The following is a 21,345-nucleotide window of genomic DNA, read 5'->3' on the forward strand; positions in this document are numbered from 1 at the left end:
TGGGCTAAGCCAACAACTTACTGGGAATATGCAAACACCCAATGCTCCCCAATACCTTGAATTTATATGATGGTAGTGGTTAGGTGGGTAGTAGCTAGAATAGAGAGGAATATATGTATTGGTTCTTCTTTTGAGAATAAGATGATGGAGGGGGAAGATTCGTGAAGGAATGATTCGAAGAGGGGGTGGGTAAAGTCAGTAAGCTTTCAAATAGCCGTGGCTCGTGAAGAAGTGAAGAAGAGGGAGAAAGAGAAGAAACGAAGAAAGCCAGGCCGTAGCCGGCAGGGATCTTGGGAAGAGAAACCTGACAAACGGTTGGTGATTGAAGGGCGGAGGGATGAAGAAGAGGAGGAACGGGACGATTCCAGTGGAAAGAAGGGGGAGGAGGGGGAAAGGGAGAGAGAGAGAGAGAGAGAGAGAGCCTTTAACAACAAGAGAGCACAAGGAAAGGAATGAAAGCTTGGGAAGGTTTTACCCCACAAAACCACCTCGATTGACTCTTGACCGTGGGCCAGAACGGGTCTAGCCTTCTTGGGCAGGGTGCAGCTGAACGGTGAACCAGACAAGACGATCCGGGGTCGATGATTCATGAGTCGTTCCATCCATATACACCCAGTAATTAGAGATCATCTACAAAGTACCTTAACTTTTTACCACTGGTTCGTTCGTTCTCTTCACAACTTCACGTTGTTGAAGTAAGAGAAGGAGAAGCCGTGAGTACCTTTTATCAGCAACACTCATGAATATTCTTTCCGGTCACAAAAGTACTATTTTGGCTGTTGTTGAATTTACCCAAAAGTAGGCAAGGGTAGGAAGGATGCGGCATTCTCTGGTATGCATGGTATGCCAAAAGTACATACCTTACATAGGTACTGTTGTTCCTTGAGAATCTACCATATAAACCCGGTATGTTACGTACGGGTATTATTCTCTATGCATATTAGACTTTCGTATGTATGATGATACGGTATTGATTTTCACCTATCCTTTTGCGAAAGCACTACCGAGTACAACTGCAACTTATATTTGGAATATATATATTGATCTTGTTATGCGCTTATGAGAGCTGTGTTGGGAGCCGTGCCTTTTTATATCGAGCTAGAAAACATGCCAATACTCATATGCCATGTGTCAAGTCTGTGGACGTTTTTTTTGCTTTTCTTTTGGTCTTTTGCTTATATCCCAGACCATGTCCGTTTTTGCTTTTCTTCTAATGTAGTATAGCTTCCTATATAGATATGGCGTAAATAAGGTACGTGTACTGTCTTATCTCGGCCCCAGTGATTGAGGAGTTATTCGTATACCTCTGGTCTTTGGCCAGTCCTCAGGATGTGTTTCCTTATCCGGGAAGCAGAGGGCGTGTGGCCCTAGAGGCAGACATACTCCAGGTGAAGCATGTCCGCTTTCGACACACTCCCAGTGGGATGGAAAGGTCTCTCGGGGCAGTACCAACTTAGGCTGCAACAGTATGGCGCCGGACGATTCGTTTTTCAGCATCCCAAGCCATCTGTTCCTCCCTTCTTCTCACCCTCTGCCCTTTGTCTTTTCGCTTATGCATCTTCAAGTCTTCCTCGCGGTGGCCACATTCCTTCTCACGTTTTCTTCTGAAGGATATGCAGTGTATCCTAGCCTTGAGTCTAGTCTTGAGGCTGTGAGTGGAATAACTGCAAAAGTTTCCACCCCACCTCCGGCTCGATCTCCGTACCGTCGCGAGCGATCTTCACTTCTCGATTTGAGTTCCAGGGATTCCGCAACCCTCTGGTACGATGAAACGGAACTCGTGTAGTCGAAAGCCATCGAATTCTGAACGGCTTCCCAATCAATTGTGCCCCCATGTCTGTAGCTTCTTCCGCCTTTTCGTGAAAAACCTTCTCCTTCTCCTTCTCCTTGCTCGCACCGCTCTCATCCTCTGAGGTCTCCGCCTCCCAGAATATGGTCCCCCGCGCACTGTCGTTGATTATTCGTCCGTTAGGCGCAGTGGATGTTGCTGGAGTGGGCGTCACGTCTAGAGCCTCAGGATCAGGGGGGTTGTCCAGTCGCGAGGGCATCTCCATAGCCAAGTTCTCGTCATCTTGTATCGGCGACATCATACGGGCATATCCATAATATTCACCTGACTTATTGGCGGAAAAGATGAGATAGACATCATCAGCATTCTGCTAAGTGGTCAGCGATCTATCATTCTCCCCTGTCGACAAGATTTATCTGGTCGGGGCACAGAGCTCACCTCATAAGCCTCGTTTAGCTGCTTCTCATTATGAGTTTGAGTGGCCCAGATACTGTTCTGTCGACTGATTTCAAGGTCATCAACACTTAGGCTTTTGACTATAAAGTATCTGCTAGGGACCCGAGTGTGCGAAAGGCTATCTTCTGTAGCCTTCTTCTCAGTCACAGCGTCCGATGGCTTGGTTTCTTCATCTTGATATATAGCAGGGGTAGAAGAGCCCAAAGATTCAGTATTGGAACCCAGCGAAACAGCCCCTTGGCGTAACCGACATACAAGACGTGCTCCATGGAATCTAGAGTCGTTGAATCTTGACAATGCCGCAGCACAGGCGGCCTCCGTTTTGTAGTTGATGAATGCGCAGTTACTCTTAGAGATGAGGAAGACGCTCTCGAGTTCCTTTGTGGCGTCCTGAGAAAAGTAGTCCTTCAGGTCAACAATATTGGTACCGGGAGGAAGATTGCCGACCCACAGTGCATGTCCAGATTGCTTTGGCTTTCGCGGCGGTCCCCTTGGAGCACTTGACGTAGTGGTATTAGATGAATGCGATCCTGAGTCTGGTATACCGAAGTCATGTCAAAAACACATAACTCGCTGCTTGCATGGTCGGGCCCAGACTTACCAGCAGAAAATGTTTGAACGGGATGGGGCCTCATAGGTGTTGATCCGTCCACGATGGTCTTGGAGACGTCATATTCCAGATCCAGACGCCGTTGCTTATTTTCTTTCCCCAAGCCGGATGTCAATTTGGTTTTTGGACCCAATGTATTCCGAGGCTGAACGCGTGGCTGCACTTGCACTGGAGATGATATAGTCGGAGGACCCGGGCCGTGTCCAAGGGCTGCTGTGTATGTGGTCTGGGTGTAATAGTTTGGGCCGTATCCAGATTGGCCAGGTATATGGACATTCATGTGAGCGGCTGAATGGGGCCCCAAAGACTGGTAACCCGCCGCACCGGGAGGCAGAAGAGGGTCCTCGGGTTGCTGCTGAAGATAAGGCGTGTATACCTGATTGAAGGGACCGTTGAAGGCCATATTAGGATTCATTGGAGGCCCCGTAAATGACGGCAATGGCTGCATTGCGTATACAAGGCCGTGAGGGTGAGCTGTCGGAACAAAGGGCTGCTGAATATGATGCTGCTCATATAGGATGGAATGGCTCTGATACCCAGGCAATGCGGATCTCATGTCACGCATGCTAAGAGAAGGCGCCCCTCCCCGTGCGGCCTGTGCCATCTGGGCCTGTGATTTGGGATGTTGTTGGTCATTATCCGATCGAGGAGCTTCGCGGGAAGTGGTGATTGTCGACACTGAGCCAGATTTCAGTTCTACCAGAGATCCCACAGAGCAATTATCCCAGGTAAGAAACATACCTGATTGTGGAGGAGGCTCCTCTACTTCATGCGACTTATTGAAGGCCTGTGGTTTGGCTCCGTTCGGACCCCCCTGCGTTGAGTTCGAGAGAGCCGAAGGAGTGTCACCATTGGGATATGTCATGATAGACACAAACAAACGATAAACCCAGCACAGGCACACTCCTCCACATGATTAGTTTAATCATCTTAAATATACCTGGGGGGTTCGGAAGCCTAATGGGGGGCTGGCGAGGGACTGGTGCAACAACTTACCTTGCCCCAACCTGTGGGTTCAAGTACGCTCTAAAATTTGCGGGTAATAATTCCGCTGGGGAGCCAAGTGATGTGCCTAGGATATGCAAACACTGGTTAGAACCTTGACGGTGTCTTAAAGATTGATTACTTCCACAAAAAGTTCAGACGGTGTGCTTTGCAAAGTAAAGGGACGATGAATGCAAATGCCCACAAGCGAGGAAGACTGATAGCCTGAGGCTGCGGTAAGAAGAGACAAGAAGAAGAAGACGAAGACGAAGAAGTAAGAGGGGGGAGAAAAAGCCACAAACAACAAGAAAGGATCAATAAGAGGGTGGAAAGGCCCCCGACAACTGGGTCGCGTAAGAGGGCATGGACGAGTGGGATTACTGACTTGTACAAGCAAGAACGTGAGAAAGAAGGACGCGGAATCTACACATGAACCAATAGAACAAAGTGATGTAGGCCAGAGAGAATATGTAGAGTGAAGAAGAGAAACACTTAGACGATTATAAGAGGTTGAGCGAGCACATCAAAACACAAGGGAAGGTCCGCCTGACATCTGAGTGCTAAATCGTCGGGTTCTTTTTGGGGGCAAACAGTGCAGTTGTAGGACTGGGCGAACGAAGACACGGGGCCACTCAGTAAAAGATGCACGCACGAATCGCCGCGCTGCCTGAAGAAAAAAGGGTGGAGAACAAATCAAGCGTGGAAAGGATTATAAACGGGACAATTGGGTATCAGAGGCATAAAAAAAAAGGGAGGGGCATAGGCGGCTACGCGCACAGAGGCACGGTGCAGAACCACGACCAGGAAATAATATCCATAGGCCAGGGCAAAAATAAGACAGTATAGAAAGATGCACGAGGGGAAACAGATGGTATATAGCAGCAACTTCCAGGCTCTTTTACGCCACAGAGACCAGAAAACGAGCGTCGCGGCGAAGAGGGACGTAGGGCACAAGCACTGTGCCGTAGTGGCCCTTAATCACGCCAAAAGACGATGCGTCACTGCAAATCGAAGGGAATAGGGTGTCTGTCCCTCGAGCGCCTGTGGCAACCACCACAGAAGCCGCGTTCTCCTTCCCCCTGGTAGTTTCAGAGGTATATGAAGATTGGCAGACATTCGTGACTGTTGAGGTGGATTATCCAGGGATTGGTAGGGGAAGGCAATTAATTGCGAAAGGGTGTGTTCTCCCCCATAAGCGTTGAGCCAGGGGGGGTGGGTGGGTGAACTTGCAAAGTGAAGGGTGAAGGGAAATGAAACACCAAACAGTCCTGTGGGATCGCAACCGAAGGAAAGGAAAAAGAAACGGAAGAGGAGGGGGACAGATAAAGACGACTATCGCCAAACATACCTTAGGATGTGAACAGGCAGGGAGAGCGATGACAGAAAGACCGTGCCCCCCACGATGATAACAGAAAGAGGAGCACCCTGCAATCAACAGTTGGTGGCTTTGATGTCGGTGACGGGAGAAATAATCACGATAATAATGAATAATCCTTGTGTAGACGCACCGTAGCCAGACCTGAAGCGGAGACTATGGAGAAGGAGGGCCCTTCAGACCAACCAGGTCAGCAGAGCCCAAGTAGTCCAACGGATCTTCTGACCGTCAGAGCTCGGAAGGGCAGGTCCTTCACAGCCAGGTGGGTAAAGAAGACTATCGGAACGGAAATGAGGGCAATAATGGGCCCCCCTAGGGACGTGTTCGTCAGAACCCAAGCCAAGTCTATATTGGTGACTGGCCGGTGGTGGCGCACAGAGGATCGTGAGACCGTGAAAGCCCAATGATCTGGACTCCTGTCTCTCTGCCTTCCTCCGCCCTTCTCTCTCTTTTCTTTCTTCCCCCTTTGTGGCTGTGGCTCCCTCCAGCCTAGAGGATATCCACAGTTTGAAAATCGGGGCTGCGATGCGGATCGGGCCTTGCTTCAACGCTTTTAGTTCTTTTCCCATGCAGAGGCCCAATCAACTACCACACACGATCGACAACAAGCTCGATCCCGATCTTTTCCCGGAAATTTCACCCAGACACAGGCAAGAACAAAAATGTGGTTTGCTCGTACCGGGGATCCGGAGGGAAGAGAGGTAGCGAAAAAGGCGCCGATGAAGTCAGCTGGCCACCAGAAGTAGAGGCCCTCTCGACCTATTTTATTTTTTTTTTTTTTCGCGATTTTTCAAGATGATTGTGGATGCACAAGGAAGACAAGAGTCTAGGGGAAGGTTGAGGATGGAAAAGGTACAATGGAAAAACAGGGGTTGGAGGCACAGGGAAAGATAGGACGGGGAAAATCAATACCACAACCACAACCACAACCACAAGAAATAATAATAATAGCAATAATCATAATAATAACAACAACAATGATAACAATTGTAGTAATGGCAGTAATCGTAGTGATAGGAGAATCAATCAACGAGAATAGAATAAAACAGACAATAATGGGAATGGAGAGGAGAGCATCCACATGGGCAGAAAGAAAAAAAAATATAAGGAAAAGGAAAAGAAAGGAATAAGATGAACAAGATGGAGATAGAAAGAGAGTATACTCCAATCACACTGAGCGGGAAAGTGGCTCACTTCAGGAAGAAGGCCCGGAAAGGTGGCATGTCTTTCCCCCCCTCCCCAAAAAACGACGAAACAGCCACATTCATTGAGAAATGGGGACTGCGTCGTGCTTAGGGTTACTTGGGTTAAGTCAAAAGGTCATTTGGCAAGAGGGTGAAATGGACGGTCTCGATGGCATCGATGGCTTTTGTGGGAGGCCATGATTGGGTACCGGAATTCTGTCCCCAGCCGGTGGAATCCATGGATCTTCCTCTGACAGTTTAAAAAAGGGATTGCCAGTGATATTGCGAGGACCCAAAGAGGCGTAGCCAAGCCGCTTTGGTGGTATGAGTTAGTAGTAGGTAATGTTGTAGTAGTAAATGACAATGCTGGAAGGTGGCAAATTCGAGAGGGTCCTGCATGTACTGGTTCCGAGCGTTTGATGGGCCTTAGCCCGAGGTGCATGCGTGGCAGTGACCATCGGGATTGACAGCTGCAGGAGATTTATAGCTCCAGAAAAGAATTGATCTACAGCGCGACACCACTCGCCAGCATGTGTCTTTTTTTTAATTTTGTTTGCTTTTCTTTTCTTTTTGTTCCGTGGTTACAGCTGCCCTTAGGTCTGTGTCGACGGCGGTCACTAAAACGACGTACTTAGTACTAGTAGTAGTAAGCTGAAGATCGGGGTTTCTTATTGGATGATCGGAGGATCTAGGCAGCGTTTAAGAACTTGGGATGCATTAACAATCAACATCATAAGGAAGAGAAACTGGACCGAAGTGTGTGGCGATTGCAGATTCCAGAAAAGCTAGGTAGATAACTTTGCAGGTCTAAGGTTCCTTGAAACATTTACCGAAAAGAGAAGATGGCAATAACGAAAGATAATAATAGATAGAGGGAAACGGAACGTGAATGGAGAAAAGACCAGATGAGTTTCGGGGGAAGACCGTTCGGGAAAGCGACATGCAATTGGAAAGGGGAAAGAAGTGGGGAGGACAGGGAGGGGTGTGCAGTTTGGGGAGGGAAAGAAAACCGTATGAAAAGAGAAAAAAAAATTAAAAATTAAAAATAAAAAGGGAATAAAAGAAAAGGTAAAAGGAAACAAAAACCACTGGCCCGTGTGCATACACACTTCTTCAGGTTTGTTGCTCTGCTGTGTTTGGGGAGGGGGGCGTGGAAGAATAGTAAGAGAGAAACTTAACTAGCCACGGCCAGCCCTAAGACCAAATAGACTGGAGGTGGTGGGGAAATAAGAACAAGGCATTGGTGATACTGCGTACCGTGATTGTCGAAGCTCCAGACGGTGTTCGGGATGGGTCACCCAAATCCCGTCATGGTCCATGGCTCATTGTTATGCGGGATCAAGGATCGGTTCACCTCATAACTAGTCATTCTGAAAGCTGATAGGAAGGAAAAGAGAACAACGGGGAGCGATTGTGGAGGCAAAAGTTGGGATGGGGGTTACTGTGAAGAGAGGGAAAAACAGAAACTGAAAATAAGAAAAAAGAAAAAAAAAAAGAACGAAGTAGAAGAATGCGGCGTTTGTCTTCATGGACTTTATTTTCTTCTTCTTTTTCTTTCTCTTTTCCCCCCCCCCCCCCTTCTAGTACCTTAAAAGAATAGTATATAATAACGGACTCATTGTAATTGTAATAATAATTAATGGATGGTGATAGCGAAAGCTAACCTTAGTACAAAATAGTCTGCCACCTGACCAGGCAAGGGTACTACTACATTCCCACTAGGGCCCGATCTCCATCCCGCCCAGTGAGCATTACCTCCTACCTACTACTGTGTACAGCGTCGAAACAACCACTCCTGCTGCTCGGCTTTCTGCGGGAGTTGTGGCACGTATGCAGCCCATCCCTTCCCCCCCTTTTCTTTTGGTTGTGGCTGCAGGCCCTGTAGGTTATGAAAGCCTCTATAGGGATGCGATCATCCTGCAAAATTGTTCTGCCTGCATCGTAACCACAAAATGAAGTAGCTTTGGTCCTCTACAGTAGTATACTTTGAACTATGAAAAGTCCTTCCTTTTTTTTTTTTTTTTTTTTTTCTCCTATTTACTCAGACAAGGGAATTAGAACAAAAGTAACTAGTGCTGTGTAGAGGATACGGATTTAATATAAGTGGCCTCTCAAAGTAGTAGTGAAAAATCCGGCACTGTTGCCCCTCTATGCAATACATCAAGTACTTATATTGTCCTCCGGGTCTCCAAGGTTAGCTACTGTAGTACTTTCATCGTCTGCATGGGAATATTGCACTTCTAGTACGTACCAAGATTTAAAGTCCGCTCAATCTGTGGTACTGGGACTTAACATTTGGTTCTCCCGCTGAACTGGTTATACTTTATATATATTAGCCTGTTTCGCTTTTACCGGCTGCTCCTCGTCGGTTCTTTCTTCCGTCGCCTGGAGCTTCTGATCTCCCTTAATCCATTCTTTCCCACCTCCACCCCCTTCTTGTGTCTTGGTTCCTGCTTTTTTTTTTTTACTATTATTCGCTTCTTCTCTGCTGATAGCGATCCTTTTACCCGTTCCTGAATCCAGCCCCGTCCTTTGAAACACTGTCTATTTCCTATTCGGTATCTGGAAATTTGTGGCACCGCATGTACCGGCTTCGGAAGGCTCCACACCTGACTTGGGGGACCGGATGGGATACCAGCCAATCAATGCAACACCACTTCAACTTCATATCGTCCTTTTCCGGAAACCCCTTGGTCCAATCCGAGCCGCCACCAGCGGCGTGGCTGGGTCCTTCGTAGCATATGTCGCGGTCAGCACCATGGCAAAAACCCCCCACTATCAATACTTTTCCGAGCTCTCTTTCTTTCAAAAAAATTTTTTTTTTTTCCCACTTCTCGTCTCCTTCTAGCCCCAGGCGCGTCTTCTGCCGGGGCCACTGTCGTTATTCTACTTGATTATTTTATTTTGACTTTTTCACTTTTCGGGGGTTGACCCCGAACGGTTGTATGAGTCAAGCAACCACAACTAATTAGTAGATACAGTCTCCAATAATCAAACCCAGGATGGGAAAATGGACGAGTTTGCTAGGGTGCAGAAGTCCGGCGCAGAACCAATGATAGCTGCAGGAGGCTGCTGACGACGGTGCTCCTAAGGTCACGCTAAGCGGCAGCTTTGTTGAAGTGGAGATCGTGCTGTCTTCTGCGACTTGAGACCTGAATTCGTTGAAGTCGTTGAAACTGTCTCATCATGAGTGGTAGAGCTGGAGAAAGACAGCAAGGCTTCTCTAAAGGGCCCTTTGGCCTTGTTGGGTGCTTTCATGCCTTTTGGTACATGGCGTGTCCTTCAATCCAAGCTCCGACCGGGAACCTTTTCTGAGATGCAAGGAGACTTCCAAGGAAAAGGGACGATCTTCTGTATAGGCTACCTTTATATCCATAAGTATTAATACCAGAGGAGTGTGCCAAAGTGACTCTTTCATAACGATAGTTCTATAGGTGGTCTGGGATGTCAGTCGACACAAAGCTACTGTGTGATGCGTGACAAGAGTACTGCTCTCATGGCCTTGTTAGGATGCCTGAATGGTGCCCAAATGCTCAAATTTTCTATTAGTCGCTGAATGTTAGCATTTGAATACATCTATTCTGTACCTATACCTCGGTATTGAGATAATAGATATCAGCGAGCAGGGGAATCAGTGTACACAATACTATTCGCGTGGTTACCGGTTTAGATACGACTAGAAACCCCCAGACTGGGTAAGTAGTCATAAGTACTCACACGTACCACTAGTAGATACGTAAGCTTAATATCCTAGTATAGGATACTCACTGTCTAGTAGAGATGATGCTCCAGTTCCAATTGGTAACCACACAATCTCTTCGCCAGAAATCTTCCGGCCAGAATTCCATGGCATCAATAAAATGTTGACGCCCTTTTCTGATATGGGAGAGATTCCCGAGAATCGATCGTTCCAGAACCTCCCCAACAGCCTCAAAGCTTCAACCATGGCGAATCAGCAGCAGCCTCTACCTACCTTTCTACCACATGGAATTTGCCTCGAGCCTCCCGAAAGAAACAAGATGGTCAAAAGGGAAACCAGTCGATAATGATCTTAACGATGGGTTTCACACAGTGTCACCCTTTACCGAGCCATTGGCTCGTTCACCTAAGGCTGTGTAATCACTAAGCATGCTTCTCCGGCCAGCTTTGCAGAGCCATCATGCATGCTCCAACCAGATGATGCACCCACCCAGGATTGAAAGCCCCTCTTCCCTTTCACCATTCTTGGTATCTGATCAGTCTGTTGGAGAAATGTTTGAGATACACAACACAGGGTCTGCACCCACTTAGAATATGCGGATTCTTCATCCGTCTCGGCTATCATTCTGTTCCCGCTATACGGAGTTGTGAATTGTCACGACTATCACTGCCATAACTCACCAGAAAGATGGAACCATTCGGCCCATTGCAGGCCAATTTTGAGCTATGAACTAAACTCCTGTTGCATTAGCACGGACCCATCCAATCTCGGTGAAGCCCCATTCTGTCGACTGTGCCTGGTACCTTACTATGGAAGTAGGGGTGGTGGATGATACGATAGGTATACAGTGGTCTCAACAATGAGTGATTCATGCACATCATGTACACTGTATGGCATGATCGATCAATCTCTCTCACAGAAAGGGGTGAAAGTGGAATGGAATTTGCCACCCAAGAGGAGGAGACAGACAGATGGAAACCAACTCCATCATGGCGGGGATTGACATGGGACTAGCCAAGTGGGTAATGGATGTGTGTGTTAAGTGTGTGGGTGTTTTGTGTGCTGCGTGTGTGCGTGTGTTGTGTGTATGTGTGTGTGCGTAGACTGACTTGAATGCATTATTCAAAGCACACACCACAAAGGAGCTCTTCTCCTGCCCCCTCCGCCCGCCGCCGCCCGCCCCCCCCCCCCCCCCCCCCGGGGGCTTGCAAACCACAGACCATCCAAACAAGCTCCCCCCTCCACTCCAATTCCTCCAATTCATTGAATTGTTCTTCGCCCCAAATTGAATCTCGAGATCATTCCCGACCAGGTGAGGGGGCTTGGAATCTCATCGAAGGAAAAGATTGACCGCGATCGTCCGTTTCTTTCCACCGCGGCTGCCTTCTCGAACGCCACGCCGAAAGCAAATGAATATGACGTCATCGAATGCTCTTGAATGGGGCCGCGAACACCTCGCATCCTCCAGCCTTCTCGTACCCCCTCCTCTACGGCCTTTGTTGATTCGAGCATTCGGAAAATGAGAAAATAGATGTGGGATCCCTACAGCCATGGCGTCGGTACCTCTGCCTGACTATGAATAACCCACCAATTGGTACCGGGAAAACGCTGGACAATCTTACCACGGGACGAACGATCCGCTCATCGATTTCATCATCGGCCGACTAGAAAAAAATCAATATACATGGCCCTGAATAACTATGCATGACCGCATCCGATCCGAGTTTTAGGAGGGAAGGTCTGACTACGGTACACAGCACACTCAGGTCCAGCGCCGACCCTGCCACTCACTCCATAGCACGAAATCCCAGGCTCGTCTCCACAAACGGGAAACGCCATCTCGCCAGCTCATCCCCTTTGAAGTATTAGGCGCTGCGGTGGCTTGTGTAGAGCTACTGCGATCGTCCAATGGGGGCGTCGGTGGCTCTGTAATTCGCACGAGGGGGGCCAGATAGTGATGCCTGTCGCCGACATCATGCGCGCTTATCAACTCGGCTCGGCGGCGGCATGTGTCCCTTCATCCGCCAGGACCGCCAGGCAGGAGGATCATCCTCATCCTGTCGGATACCAGTCACACCGAAGCACACAGGTCAACTATGGTGGCAAAAGCTCATTGCAGAGGCTGCGCCAGCTGATTACCACCCCCTGTTCAATCAGAACTCTCTTACAATGGATTCGCGTGCGCAGCTTTCTCTCATCATGGGCAAGGGCTCCACTACTATTGTGGGTGGTCATGCTACGATAGGTTTCTTCTCAGCCGATGTCTTAGCCTTCTTTCTACGTCGCATAATGGTCTGCTCACCGTGTTCCACCATCTTGCCGTGTTTCTGTGCCACTTCATTCTCGATGGCGTTGGATTCGGCCTTCCGGCCTTCTTCACATCCAAAAGGGCGAGCTCCATTCCGCCATATTTCGAAGGATTATGACCGCGTGGCGCAGTCCACCCTATGTGTGAGATTTTTGCGAGGCGAGGCGACTGCTCTGGATCTAGCTTTCCCTGGGAGTGTTCATTTTAAGTTACCTACGAGCCATGGTCTATGACAGGCACGCTGCGAACTTTTCTACAAGCCTGACGGGGATAGGATCGTGACTAATCAGGTGTATACTCTGCAGTAGTGTCTAGAAGCTCATATACGACATGACTGTTCATTAGTATCAGCATAGCAGAACAGGTTCTGGGTCTAGGTGGGTGAAAAGCTCGAACACAAGCGTACGATGCCGGACCAGCCGGATCTTGCTCGAGTTTACGTAGCACTTCCGAAGATGAACAGGGGACATCAGCTGACAAAAGGTGAAATGACCACCCTGCAAAACGAAGGTTGGGTAGAAAGAAAACAGGGGCAAGGCAGAGAAGACGATGAGGGCGAAAGACGGTGGATAGTGATGGGAGCAAAAGGAAGTAAGACCGGGGGTACTTCCCATGTGCCAGGGAGAATATATCAACAGAAAGAGACAAAAAGACTATAAGTGTATATTGTTGCATAGCGACAGAAGCATATTGTTCCGCCGGCAGCTATGCAGACTGCAAACGTCTCAAACAAGAGCTTCAACATCACGTCGTGTCTACTTGAGCTTCGTTAGAATTACTATTAAGGAATAGTCCCACCACCATGTCTGGGAGAAAGGGCTCATGAATAATGTAAGAATAGCCCTCACGGCGAGGACTTGCTAGCGGTCAATTCCCAGGGAGGCAACCTTTCCAGCAAACCTGGCCCCGGCACTGCCCCTTTTCTGTAGTTTCTCACGCTCCTTGCTGTCTATGGAGCTCGGCGCTTGAGTTGTTGGAATGACGTGGTCATTCCCTGCGCCCCGAATTGCAGGTCCTGAACCGAGAGAATCGGATGTAGCTTTCCCAGGTGATGGAGCAGCCGGAGGTGTACCAAAAGCAGATACTCTGGCGGTTCTTTGGCTCAGATATAACTGAGCGGCTGATGAAAGAGGGATGGGAGGCGGTTGCGAGGGAATCTCGGCCCCGTTCTGGACCAGCAGCTCTGCGATAGGAAATGGGATGGCTTTCACTGTAGGTGCCCCGCTGGGTTTGACGGAGAGGTTTGAGGCCGCACCAGGTGATGCTGGATCTGCTGCGGCTAATGCAAGAAAAATGGCATGCGTGCTGCGAGAGCGATCTGTAATGTTCACATTGGCACGAAGGGCAATGCCATATAGCACGCCCTGAATGTCATTTCTTTTGATCGCAGCCAGAAGAGTCTCGTCTGAGGTGGTAAACCGCGACAAGGGGGAAGGAAGTGGCTGAACAAATGCCCGTTCACTGTATTTGGCAGTGATAAACTTCAGCCGCTGCTCACGAGTAGATGCCGCCACCGGCTTTTGCGCCTGATCGAGGGTTGCTTCCCAAATCATATTGCTGACACGGTTGCCAATCTGCAAGAGGATTTCAACAATGTCATTCGAAAAGGAGTTGACGTCCAGTGTAAGCGAACGTATCTTAGAAATGTGTGTTCCAAGTGACCGGTGGATACCACTGCACTCGATGCAGAGGACAATCCCCAGATTGATTGAGACCCATTCAACCTTGGATGTAGACCCGCAGTCTGCACACCAATTGTTACCCTGATCTGCGTCTCGGATGGTTTGAAGCAGTTTTGAAGGGTTTTCCTCAAAACCGAGACCGTCACCGCGTACGTAGCTTGGTCTTGCACCCACAGTTGTACGACGGGTGACACTGTTGTTGGACCCTGTTGATTGGGAGTGTTGAACAGTGTACGAAGTACTCTTCCCGGTTAGCACTGAGCCAATATCGCGGCCAATGGACGCGTTGTCATTGCCGGACGAGAGTGGGGGCGGAGACATGCCGCGGCCCTCAACGGCGCTCTGCAGAGCATTATTGATAGCTCGAATCCAGTTGGCCATGTCTTCCTCTGATGTTGCCTGATAGATGCGCTTGTACTGTGGTGTGATAACCTCGAAACAGAATCGGCGTTCCGCATTCCGAGCTTCTCGCACGGAAGCCATTCGCAAGTCGATAGGATCCATGTGCAAGTCCAGTTTCTGTTTCCAATTGCTATACTCCGAGAGCTTTCCCTGATCTAAAACGATCCAGAATCTGCGAGACAAAGATCAGTTTGGAAGCCCGAGTCTGTCAGAGTAGAGGACAAGCTTACTTATGCCAAGCCTGCTTGTTTATTCCCTTAGGGTCAATATGAGATCCTGGGCGCGACAGTGCCCAGAGTAAGCCTTCCTTCCTCTGCTGGCCTGTGACGATACCGGTTAGTGAGAAGGCTAATATAAAACTTGAGACGAAGAATGTACACTCCCCAGAAAGACTCCATAGGGTACATACCGGTTGAACTACTGGTAGAAGCGAGCATCGAGGGACCGCCTGAATGGCTGCCAGAGTTGGTCTGCGGCAAAATCGAAGAACTGTTGCTGATGACACCTCGCAGTTGGGATCCTGTGCTATCTGCACGTCCGAGCTCGTTCTCAGATTTTGGGTTGCCGCCACCATTTCCTGAATGTACCGATGATGCACCCGCATTGGCCAGAGAGTCAGGCTCGATATACATGTTGCTGCTTTTCTCCAGATTCCTTCGCTTTTCTTCCCTTTCTGTCCGCTGGAACTGGAATTCTTTATCCGCTTGGTTCACCTCATGGATAAGTGCATCCAGCTGAGGAACCATATCATCAACCTGTTTTGCGGCTGCCAGAAAACTCTTCGCTTGGGTGTCCGCATACTTGGTAAGATGAGAAAGAACCTCTTGCTCTTTACGGCCACCATGGAGATCCTGCATGAAGGACGAGTAGTCGAAGCGCTTCAACTCGAAGTTGCGTCGCTTTGCCTGATACTTTGAATCACTTTCCACCCGCTTCTTTTCCTTCAACGAATCCTGGCGTTGACCGAGATAGCGGCTAACATAGGCGTAGTAATCCCTGCTCTCTTCCTCGAATTCCTTCTTCTTCGCCTCCGCCTGTTTAATGTCATTGTTGTATAGCTTAACCAATGGTTCTATGACGAGCCTCTGGAGCTGGATGGTATTCAAACGCTCGTAATTCAATATTTGAACTGCAGTCCTTTCAAAGTAATGATCAAGGGCGGGCTGTATGGCGTTCGCGTTGGAGGTTGAGGCTTCCTTTAATGCGTTATGGAAGGCTTCCACGGCTTCGTTGCAGGCAGTCTGTGCCTGCTGAGCGGCTTCAGCTTTCTTGAGGACCTTCTTTATCTTAGCACGCATATTTCCTGTCTTCTGTTCCAGAGCTTTCATAGTAGCCCGGAATAACGGACCATCTTCAACCACACTCATGTCCTCTCCGGGACGCGAATGAGGAAGGTCGACTTTGACAGGTGGAGGCGGTGCTGAGACGTGGGGCAGTGTGGCTGTTGTATCACCAGCTTCCGGGGGTGTAACAGGGACATTCTGGGAATTGGATGCGGCGTCCGCATCGCTAGAATGAGAGAGAACGGACTGCGACGAGGGAATGCGATTGCGGAAAGGGATATTGACTTCCAGATTTGGGGAAGAGTATTGTGGGCTTGGAAGCGAGCATACTGTATTATGCACCCAAAATGAGAAGTGAGCAAGGGTGTTCAACCGGTTCGCTCTTTGATCATAATCCAGAAAGCTGCAGCTATTTCTCCAACCACCCCCCTTATCTTCGACCACTTTGGGGGGTTTCCATTTCCAGGACCAGTCGAACTGAACCGAGGGACTACCTGCGGTGGAGTAGTCTCCGACTAGCTGTACATTGGAGTTATTTTGCAAGTTGGGGTTGGCATGGAATTCTCTGGTGATCAAGTTGTCCAATTCCCTTGAGTTGGGCGCATGCGCAAACGTAAGGCCTGTGAGCACCGTGTCGGCGACCTCGGGCAATGATGTTGAGACACCATTGACGGTCGAATTCGCAGCGGTCCCCGTTTGTGTCTGTCTCAATATAAATGTGAAATTGAAATTCAACTCGTCTTCGTTGTTCAATCGCAGAAGGAAGGTGGGCACAGGGGCAGACGGCGAAACATCGGGATCCTGATAATGGTCGACGAGAGCAGTGGTTAGCTTCTGGAAGGGCATGACAGGTTGCGCCTGCAATGGCAACGGTCTCAGGAGAGATTCAGCTGATTACCTGTATATATTCTATTGGGCTGTCATCGCCGGTCTCACGCTTGGCAGCATATCTCGTCGCGGGGAAGGAGTTTGGTACAAGGCTTAGAAGCACGCGCCGTTTGCTATTCGTTATGGTCACGGAAGCGATTGTGACTAGTAGGCGTGAATCCGGTTAACAACGGAAGAGAAGGTGACAAGGGTAAGGACAAGGACAAAAATAGGGACCATCAAGGGCGCGAGCATTTGGCACCAGCGCCGCGTGGGCAGAAACTTACACCTTGTCTGATCCTTGAAGTACAAGTTCCCAGAGTCATCTAAGCGGCTTCCAACATTGCCCATGGTGAAGTTGCGGGGCCTTTGTTATGGAGATCGAATTACCACGCAGGAGAGAGGTCAGAGACGTGACCGTGGCAGTTGAAGGTCACCATCGACAGTCAGCGTGCCCGTAGTCGGATCAGAGGCCGGCCTGACGAGAATGCGGCGGTAAATGGGACCACTCAGTAGAGTACTGGTCGTCATCCAGGCACAAATGCGATCGCCAGGGAGGTCGTAGTCAAGCGTTTGGTCGTAGATTGGAGCGCGAAGAGGGTCGGGGAAGGAGATTCAGAGGGATAATAATATGCGGGAGTCAGGAGGAGTATCAGGTGGTCGCGGGCGGAAATCAATAAGGGCGACAAGCGGGGGCAGGAACGGGGGGGGGGGAAGTCTCGTTGGCGGTAATTATCCCGGGCGACCCTCAGCAGGTAAGTACTGATAGTAGAATACTAAAATTACTATTAGGGATTGGATGGAACTGAATTATGTCGAGACTGATGGAAGAAGAGCAGAAGAATGAAGAGGAGTGAAAGCGACGACGTGTACAGTCAAGTTATTGCGGCATCGCAGTAAGATAGATGGGCAACATTATTATTAGTAGGAGCGGGAGGGAAGCAGTAGTTCTGACTTGTTAACTTTGGTTGGTTAGTTCACTTGTTTTTTTTTTTGGGTGCATGTAAGACGGATGAAACAGGCGGGCTGGAGAGAAGAGAAAAAGAGATGACCAGTAGTAAAGTAGTTGGTACGTACTTGGTAGATGGGAGGGGGGCTGAAAATCGGGGCTGGAAAGCCTGAGGTATGTATGTATGTATGCGTGTCTGTCTGTATGTATGTATGACTGAAAAATGCGTGTATGTAACATCATTGATCCGATCCGGACTTCTTTCTATTCTACACTGCCAAAAACAAGAAAAATAAAGGGAGATCTCGTAACTTACTGCATGCACTATACCATATAACTGTGACATTGTTTTTTCACCCCCCTTGTTCTTTTCAGTGAGAGGTGATAAATACCATATAAATACAACTTTAATTATCCTACATACATCTGCGGGGTTACCCATCTGATACCTCACAACTACATGTATTCTGTGCAGAATACTAGCTGTAGGCAGATAGAGGGACCATGCACTGGGGCCGAGATTGGCTCGTGTTCCTTTCCCCAACTGTGGGGGTGTGTTGATCTGACTCGTGATCTCTTAACCTTTTCTACAAACGCAACTTGGTTCATGATACCCACCATCATAGAAGCTTATCCTTCCAGCTCTCATCCTCGTGCTATGTCGTCGCTTCCTACTATTGGGCCGCGCCACGAATCTATCACAACAACCCTCCCTGCTTAGTAGTAGCTTTGATGGCTAATACAGGCAGTGATGAGAGTTACAAAAAATTAACAATTCCAAGAACGAAGAACAGGCATGGAACCCCCTCATTAGCATTATTTTATACCGAATCAATGATAACCGGCAATTTTCTTCGGCCTATCAACACAGAACCAGCCGTTGAAAGGCGTATAACAAGATATCGTCAGTAATGATATTCGGAATGGAGTAAAGGTCATGGAAAAAAAAAGATAAAAAGGAAAAACGTAAGGTCATTCATGGAGGCACATTAGGACGGGTTATTTCACCACATGAGGTGGGGTGGACTCCCTGAGGTTGTAGGTAAGTTGGTAATGTAGGTACGACAGGGCAGGATTCATAGACGCCTCAAAAGCCCACACTGAGCTTGTATGGAAGCTACATTCGGCCGTCAGCAGCGAAAGTGGCTGTGCTTTCATCCACGCCATTCTCCACGGCGGGTTTTGATGCTTCTGAGCTGTGCGCTGCCGCGGTCCTTTGGCGCCCGGACCGACTTTCAGTATCATCTGGACTACCATGATTGTCTGGTTGGGCCCATTTCATCATTTGACCCTTCAGGTCTCGCATATCGTGTACCTTTTGCGCAAAGCCATCCTTTTTCTGAGGCTGCAAATCACCGCGCTCATTCAGCTCGTCTTCATCCGAGCTGGATATGGAAAGCGAAGAGCTATTGCTGCGCTGGAGGAAAATCATATGATTGCCCTCGTTCTTCTTGAACTCTCTCTGCTCATTTTTCAGAGCCGCCATCCGCTCTGCATCCTCCTTGCAATCAAGTGTGGTGACGTGAAGACCTGGTAGATTGGCGGAGATAAACTCTTTCAACAAGGGTAGGTATTGGCCATTGGGACGATAAGTTCCGCTATCATTGTCGATGAAAAGTTCATAGTCGGCCGGGTCAATTGATATCTCCGGCTCTACCAGCGACTCATCACCGGAGTAGCGTGTTTCTGAATGCCGGATTGTTTCCGGGTGTCGGGGATGGCGATGCTTCAGGCGACGCAAGAAGAACTCACCAGAGTATGCGATATATATCGATACATCACTATGCATTGTGTGTTTACTCAGCAAATCAATCCCGAACTCCTTGCCTGTTTCTGTGAAGCGGAATTGCCCGTCTAGGGTGATGACATATGTAAAGATCCTCCCGCCCTGAGCGTAATGCACAAATTCAAGAAACTTCTGCGTGAGCTCGATACAGGGGGAAGGAAACTGTCCATTGAGGGTGGTCTTGTCAAAGTTATAGATACGCTCGTGTTGATGATGCAGCGCTCGATTGAGGATTCTTCCACGAAGACTGTGTGACGTGAACATCCCGGCTACAAACGGCTTAAACTCAACGTAACGGTGATAGAGCGGCGTAGGCACAGGGCCCTTGAGCTGTATTTGGATTGCCTGAAAACTGAACAGAGAGACTGTAAGCGTATCATCTTCTTCAAAGGGTTTAGGGCAGGGGGAGGGACGAACTTATATCGAGTAATGGTTTTCTTCTCATTACGATGGCTTTGGACTTCATCTTTAGTGCCCGCTATCCTCCCGATGAGGGGAGAAAAATGTTTGAACCAATAATTTGGTCCAACGGTATACATATGAGCCCCTTCATCTCCTGGTGTTTTCCCTAAGCACTGCACGCTGATTACAATATGCGACTGCACATCCAGACGTCGCGACGCCAGCGCAGCAATGTTGCCGAACAAGTAGACCCGTTTGCTGCCCATGCGCTTCTTCAGGCGAAGGTTCTGCTCCTTTATGCCGGGCCACTGTCCATTGACCGAATCCACGTCGATATAAGCGTTACCGAGTTTGTCGTCATGGTCCGCAGCGTCTTCATCGTACACATGACATTTCAGATGAAAACCCGACGCAGGGACATTGGCAACGATCCATTCGCTATTCCATTCTGGATCGCGATTTTTGCGCACAGTTGGAGTCCGAAAAGACATAACGGGGTCCTGCTTGTGGCGTTGGGGTAGGTCGACGATCAACTGGGCGAGAACATAAGGGTCGGAAGAAAATGTACCAAAGTCTGCGCAGGGAAGGTTGACTCCACGATGGAAGGTGAACTTCAGTGTATAGCCCGGTGGTGCATAGGGGTATGGAGTGCTATCGAACCCCCCAGCAGGCTCTGACTGAGACGGGTGGTCACCACTCAGAGCAGCCTTCATAGCGGCAGCCCGACCCTGCATGTGCTCGGACTTGTCATAGACCTTTGGGCCATATTTATCGACTGGATGCCGTCGCCGTGTTCGCGGTTTGGGGTCTTCCATGATTTGGGGGCCAAGAGTGGTGGCGATGATGGTGGGCGGTCGTTGTCGCTCCTAAGTAGTCACTATGGTTGTTGCCTGTGCGAGGTTTTGCGAGTAGCGGACGGGATGGGGATATCTGTCGCGTAGTGTCCAAAGTAAATAACTAGGACGGATATCAGACGATCGGCAAGTTTAGATTGGAATCCCCCTATTGATGTCAGTGATAATGGAGAGCCCAAGTGATAATAATTGCGATCCACACATCCCGGGCTGATAAATGGGGAAGAGTGAGAGATCTAATGGTTCTTGGCCTTCCCCCTTAACCCCACGGGATGGAGATTGAAAATGATGAATCTACGCAAGCCTTGCAAGGCTAAAGGCGGTTTAGTAACTTTGGCCGGAGGGCGGCTATGACGATGGCGGGACACGCGGACCCCGACGGATAGGGCAGATAGAGATTAGGAAGGAGAAGAGCGCATTCGGGGGAACGAAGAAAAGCAGGTTGGAGATCTTCCTCCCATCATCAGAGGCACTTTAGTGGTGTGTCTGACATCATTTTCAGCGCCCTACAGGGCGATCTGTGCAAGGGAGGTACGTAAGAGGAGACACGAAAAGTACCAACCAGGATGATGGGGAAGTAAGAAGTGTGGTACGGAGGTAGGACTTAGAATAGAATGACCACGGAGAATTAAGGCAAAATGCCCTGCAGAAGAGATTGTTTGGTTGACCCCCAGGGGCCTCCCGAAGTTAAATTTTCTTACTAAAAAAAAACCC

At 49.0% G+C, this 21,345-nt stretch overlaps 5 protein-coding genes across 5 annotated transcripts; 1 reads left to right on the forward strand and 4 right to left on the reverse strand.

Annotated features, from left to right (window-relative positions):
* Positions 1-1,341: 1,341 nt before the first annotated feature.
* On the reverse strand, positions 1,342-3,720 carry BO83DRAFT_450550 (putative YT521-B-like splicing factor; the record flags this gene model as incomplete). The annotated part of the gene is made up of 4 exons (XM_025536809.1): positions 1,342-2,156; positions 2,228-2,781; positions 2,847-3,551; positions 3,597-3,720. The coding sequence occupies 4 exons, from the start codon at positions 3,718-3,720 to the stop codon at positions 1,638-1,640; spliced, it is 1,902 nt and encodes a 633-aa protein (XP_025385607.1). The 3' UTR covers positions 1,342-1,637.
* A 2,207-nt stretch (positions 3,721-5,927) lies between these two features.
* On the forward strand, positions 5,928-6,439 carry BO83DRAFT_92565 (uncharacterized protein). The gene has a single exon (XM_025537710.1). The coding sequence runs from the start codon at positions 6,072-6,074 to the stop codon at positions 6,342-6,344; it is 273 nt and encodes a 90-aa protein (XP_025385608.1). The 5' UTR covers positions 5,928-6,071; the 3' UTR covers positions 6,345-6,439.
* Positions 6,440-7,108: 669 nt separating this feature from the next.
* On the reverse strand, positions 7,109-7,632 carry BO83DRAFT_92657 (uncharacterized protein). Its single transcript, XM_025537712.1, has one exon. The coding sequence runs from the start codon at positions 7,499-7,501 to the stop codon at positions 7,184-7,186; it is 318 nt and encodes a 105-aa protein (XP_025385609.1). The 5' UTR covers positions 7,502-7,632; the 3' UTR covers positions 7,109-7,183.
* A 5,541-nt stretch (positions 7,633-13,173) lies between these two features.
* On the reverse strand, positions 13,174-17,372 carry BO83DRAFT_92731 (putative ARF GTPase activator (Csx2)). The gene is made up of 5 exons (XM_025537713.1): positions 16,928-17,372; positions 16,672-16,805; positions 14,900-16,574; positions 14,721-14,811; positions 13,174-14,662 (listed from the first exon to the last, which is right to left on the reverse strand). The coding sequence occupies exons 1-5, from the start codon at positions 16,989-16,991 to the stop codon at positions 13,267-13,269; spliced, it is 3,360 nt and encodes a 1,119-aa protein (XP_025385610.1). The 5' UTR covers positions 16,992-17,372; the 3' UTR covers positions 13,174-13,266.
* Positions 17,373-18,508: 1,136 nt separating this feature from the next.
* Positions 18,509-20,860, reverse strand: BO83DRAFT_92802 (C2 domain protein). The gene is made up of 2 exons (XM_025537714.1): positions 19,793-20,860; positions 18,509-19,727 (listed from the first exon to the last, which is right to left on the reverse strand). Exons 1-2 carry the CDS (start codon positions 20,590-20,592, stop codon positions 18,707-18,709), a joined length of 1,821 nt encoding a protein of 606 aa, XP_025385611.1. The 5' UTR covers positions 20,593-20,860; the 3' UTR covers positions 18,509-18,706.
* Positions 20,861-21,345: the final 485 nt, after the last annotated feature.

Source organism: Aspergillus eucalypticola, assembly GCF_003184535.1.
Source record: "Aspergillus eucalypticola CBS 122712 chromosome Unknown BO83scaffold_21, whole genome shotgun sequence".
In the NCBI taxonomy this organism is placed as follows: domain Eukaryota; kingdom Fungi; phylum Ascomycota; class Eurotiomycetes; order Eurotiales; family Aspergillaceae; genus Aspergillus; species Aspergillus eucalypticola.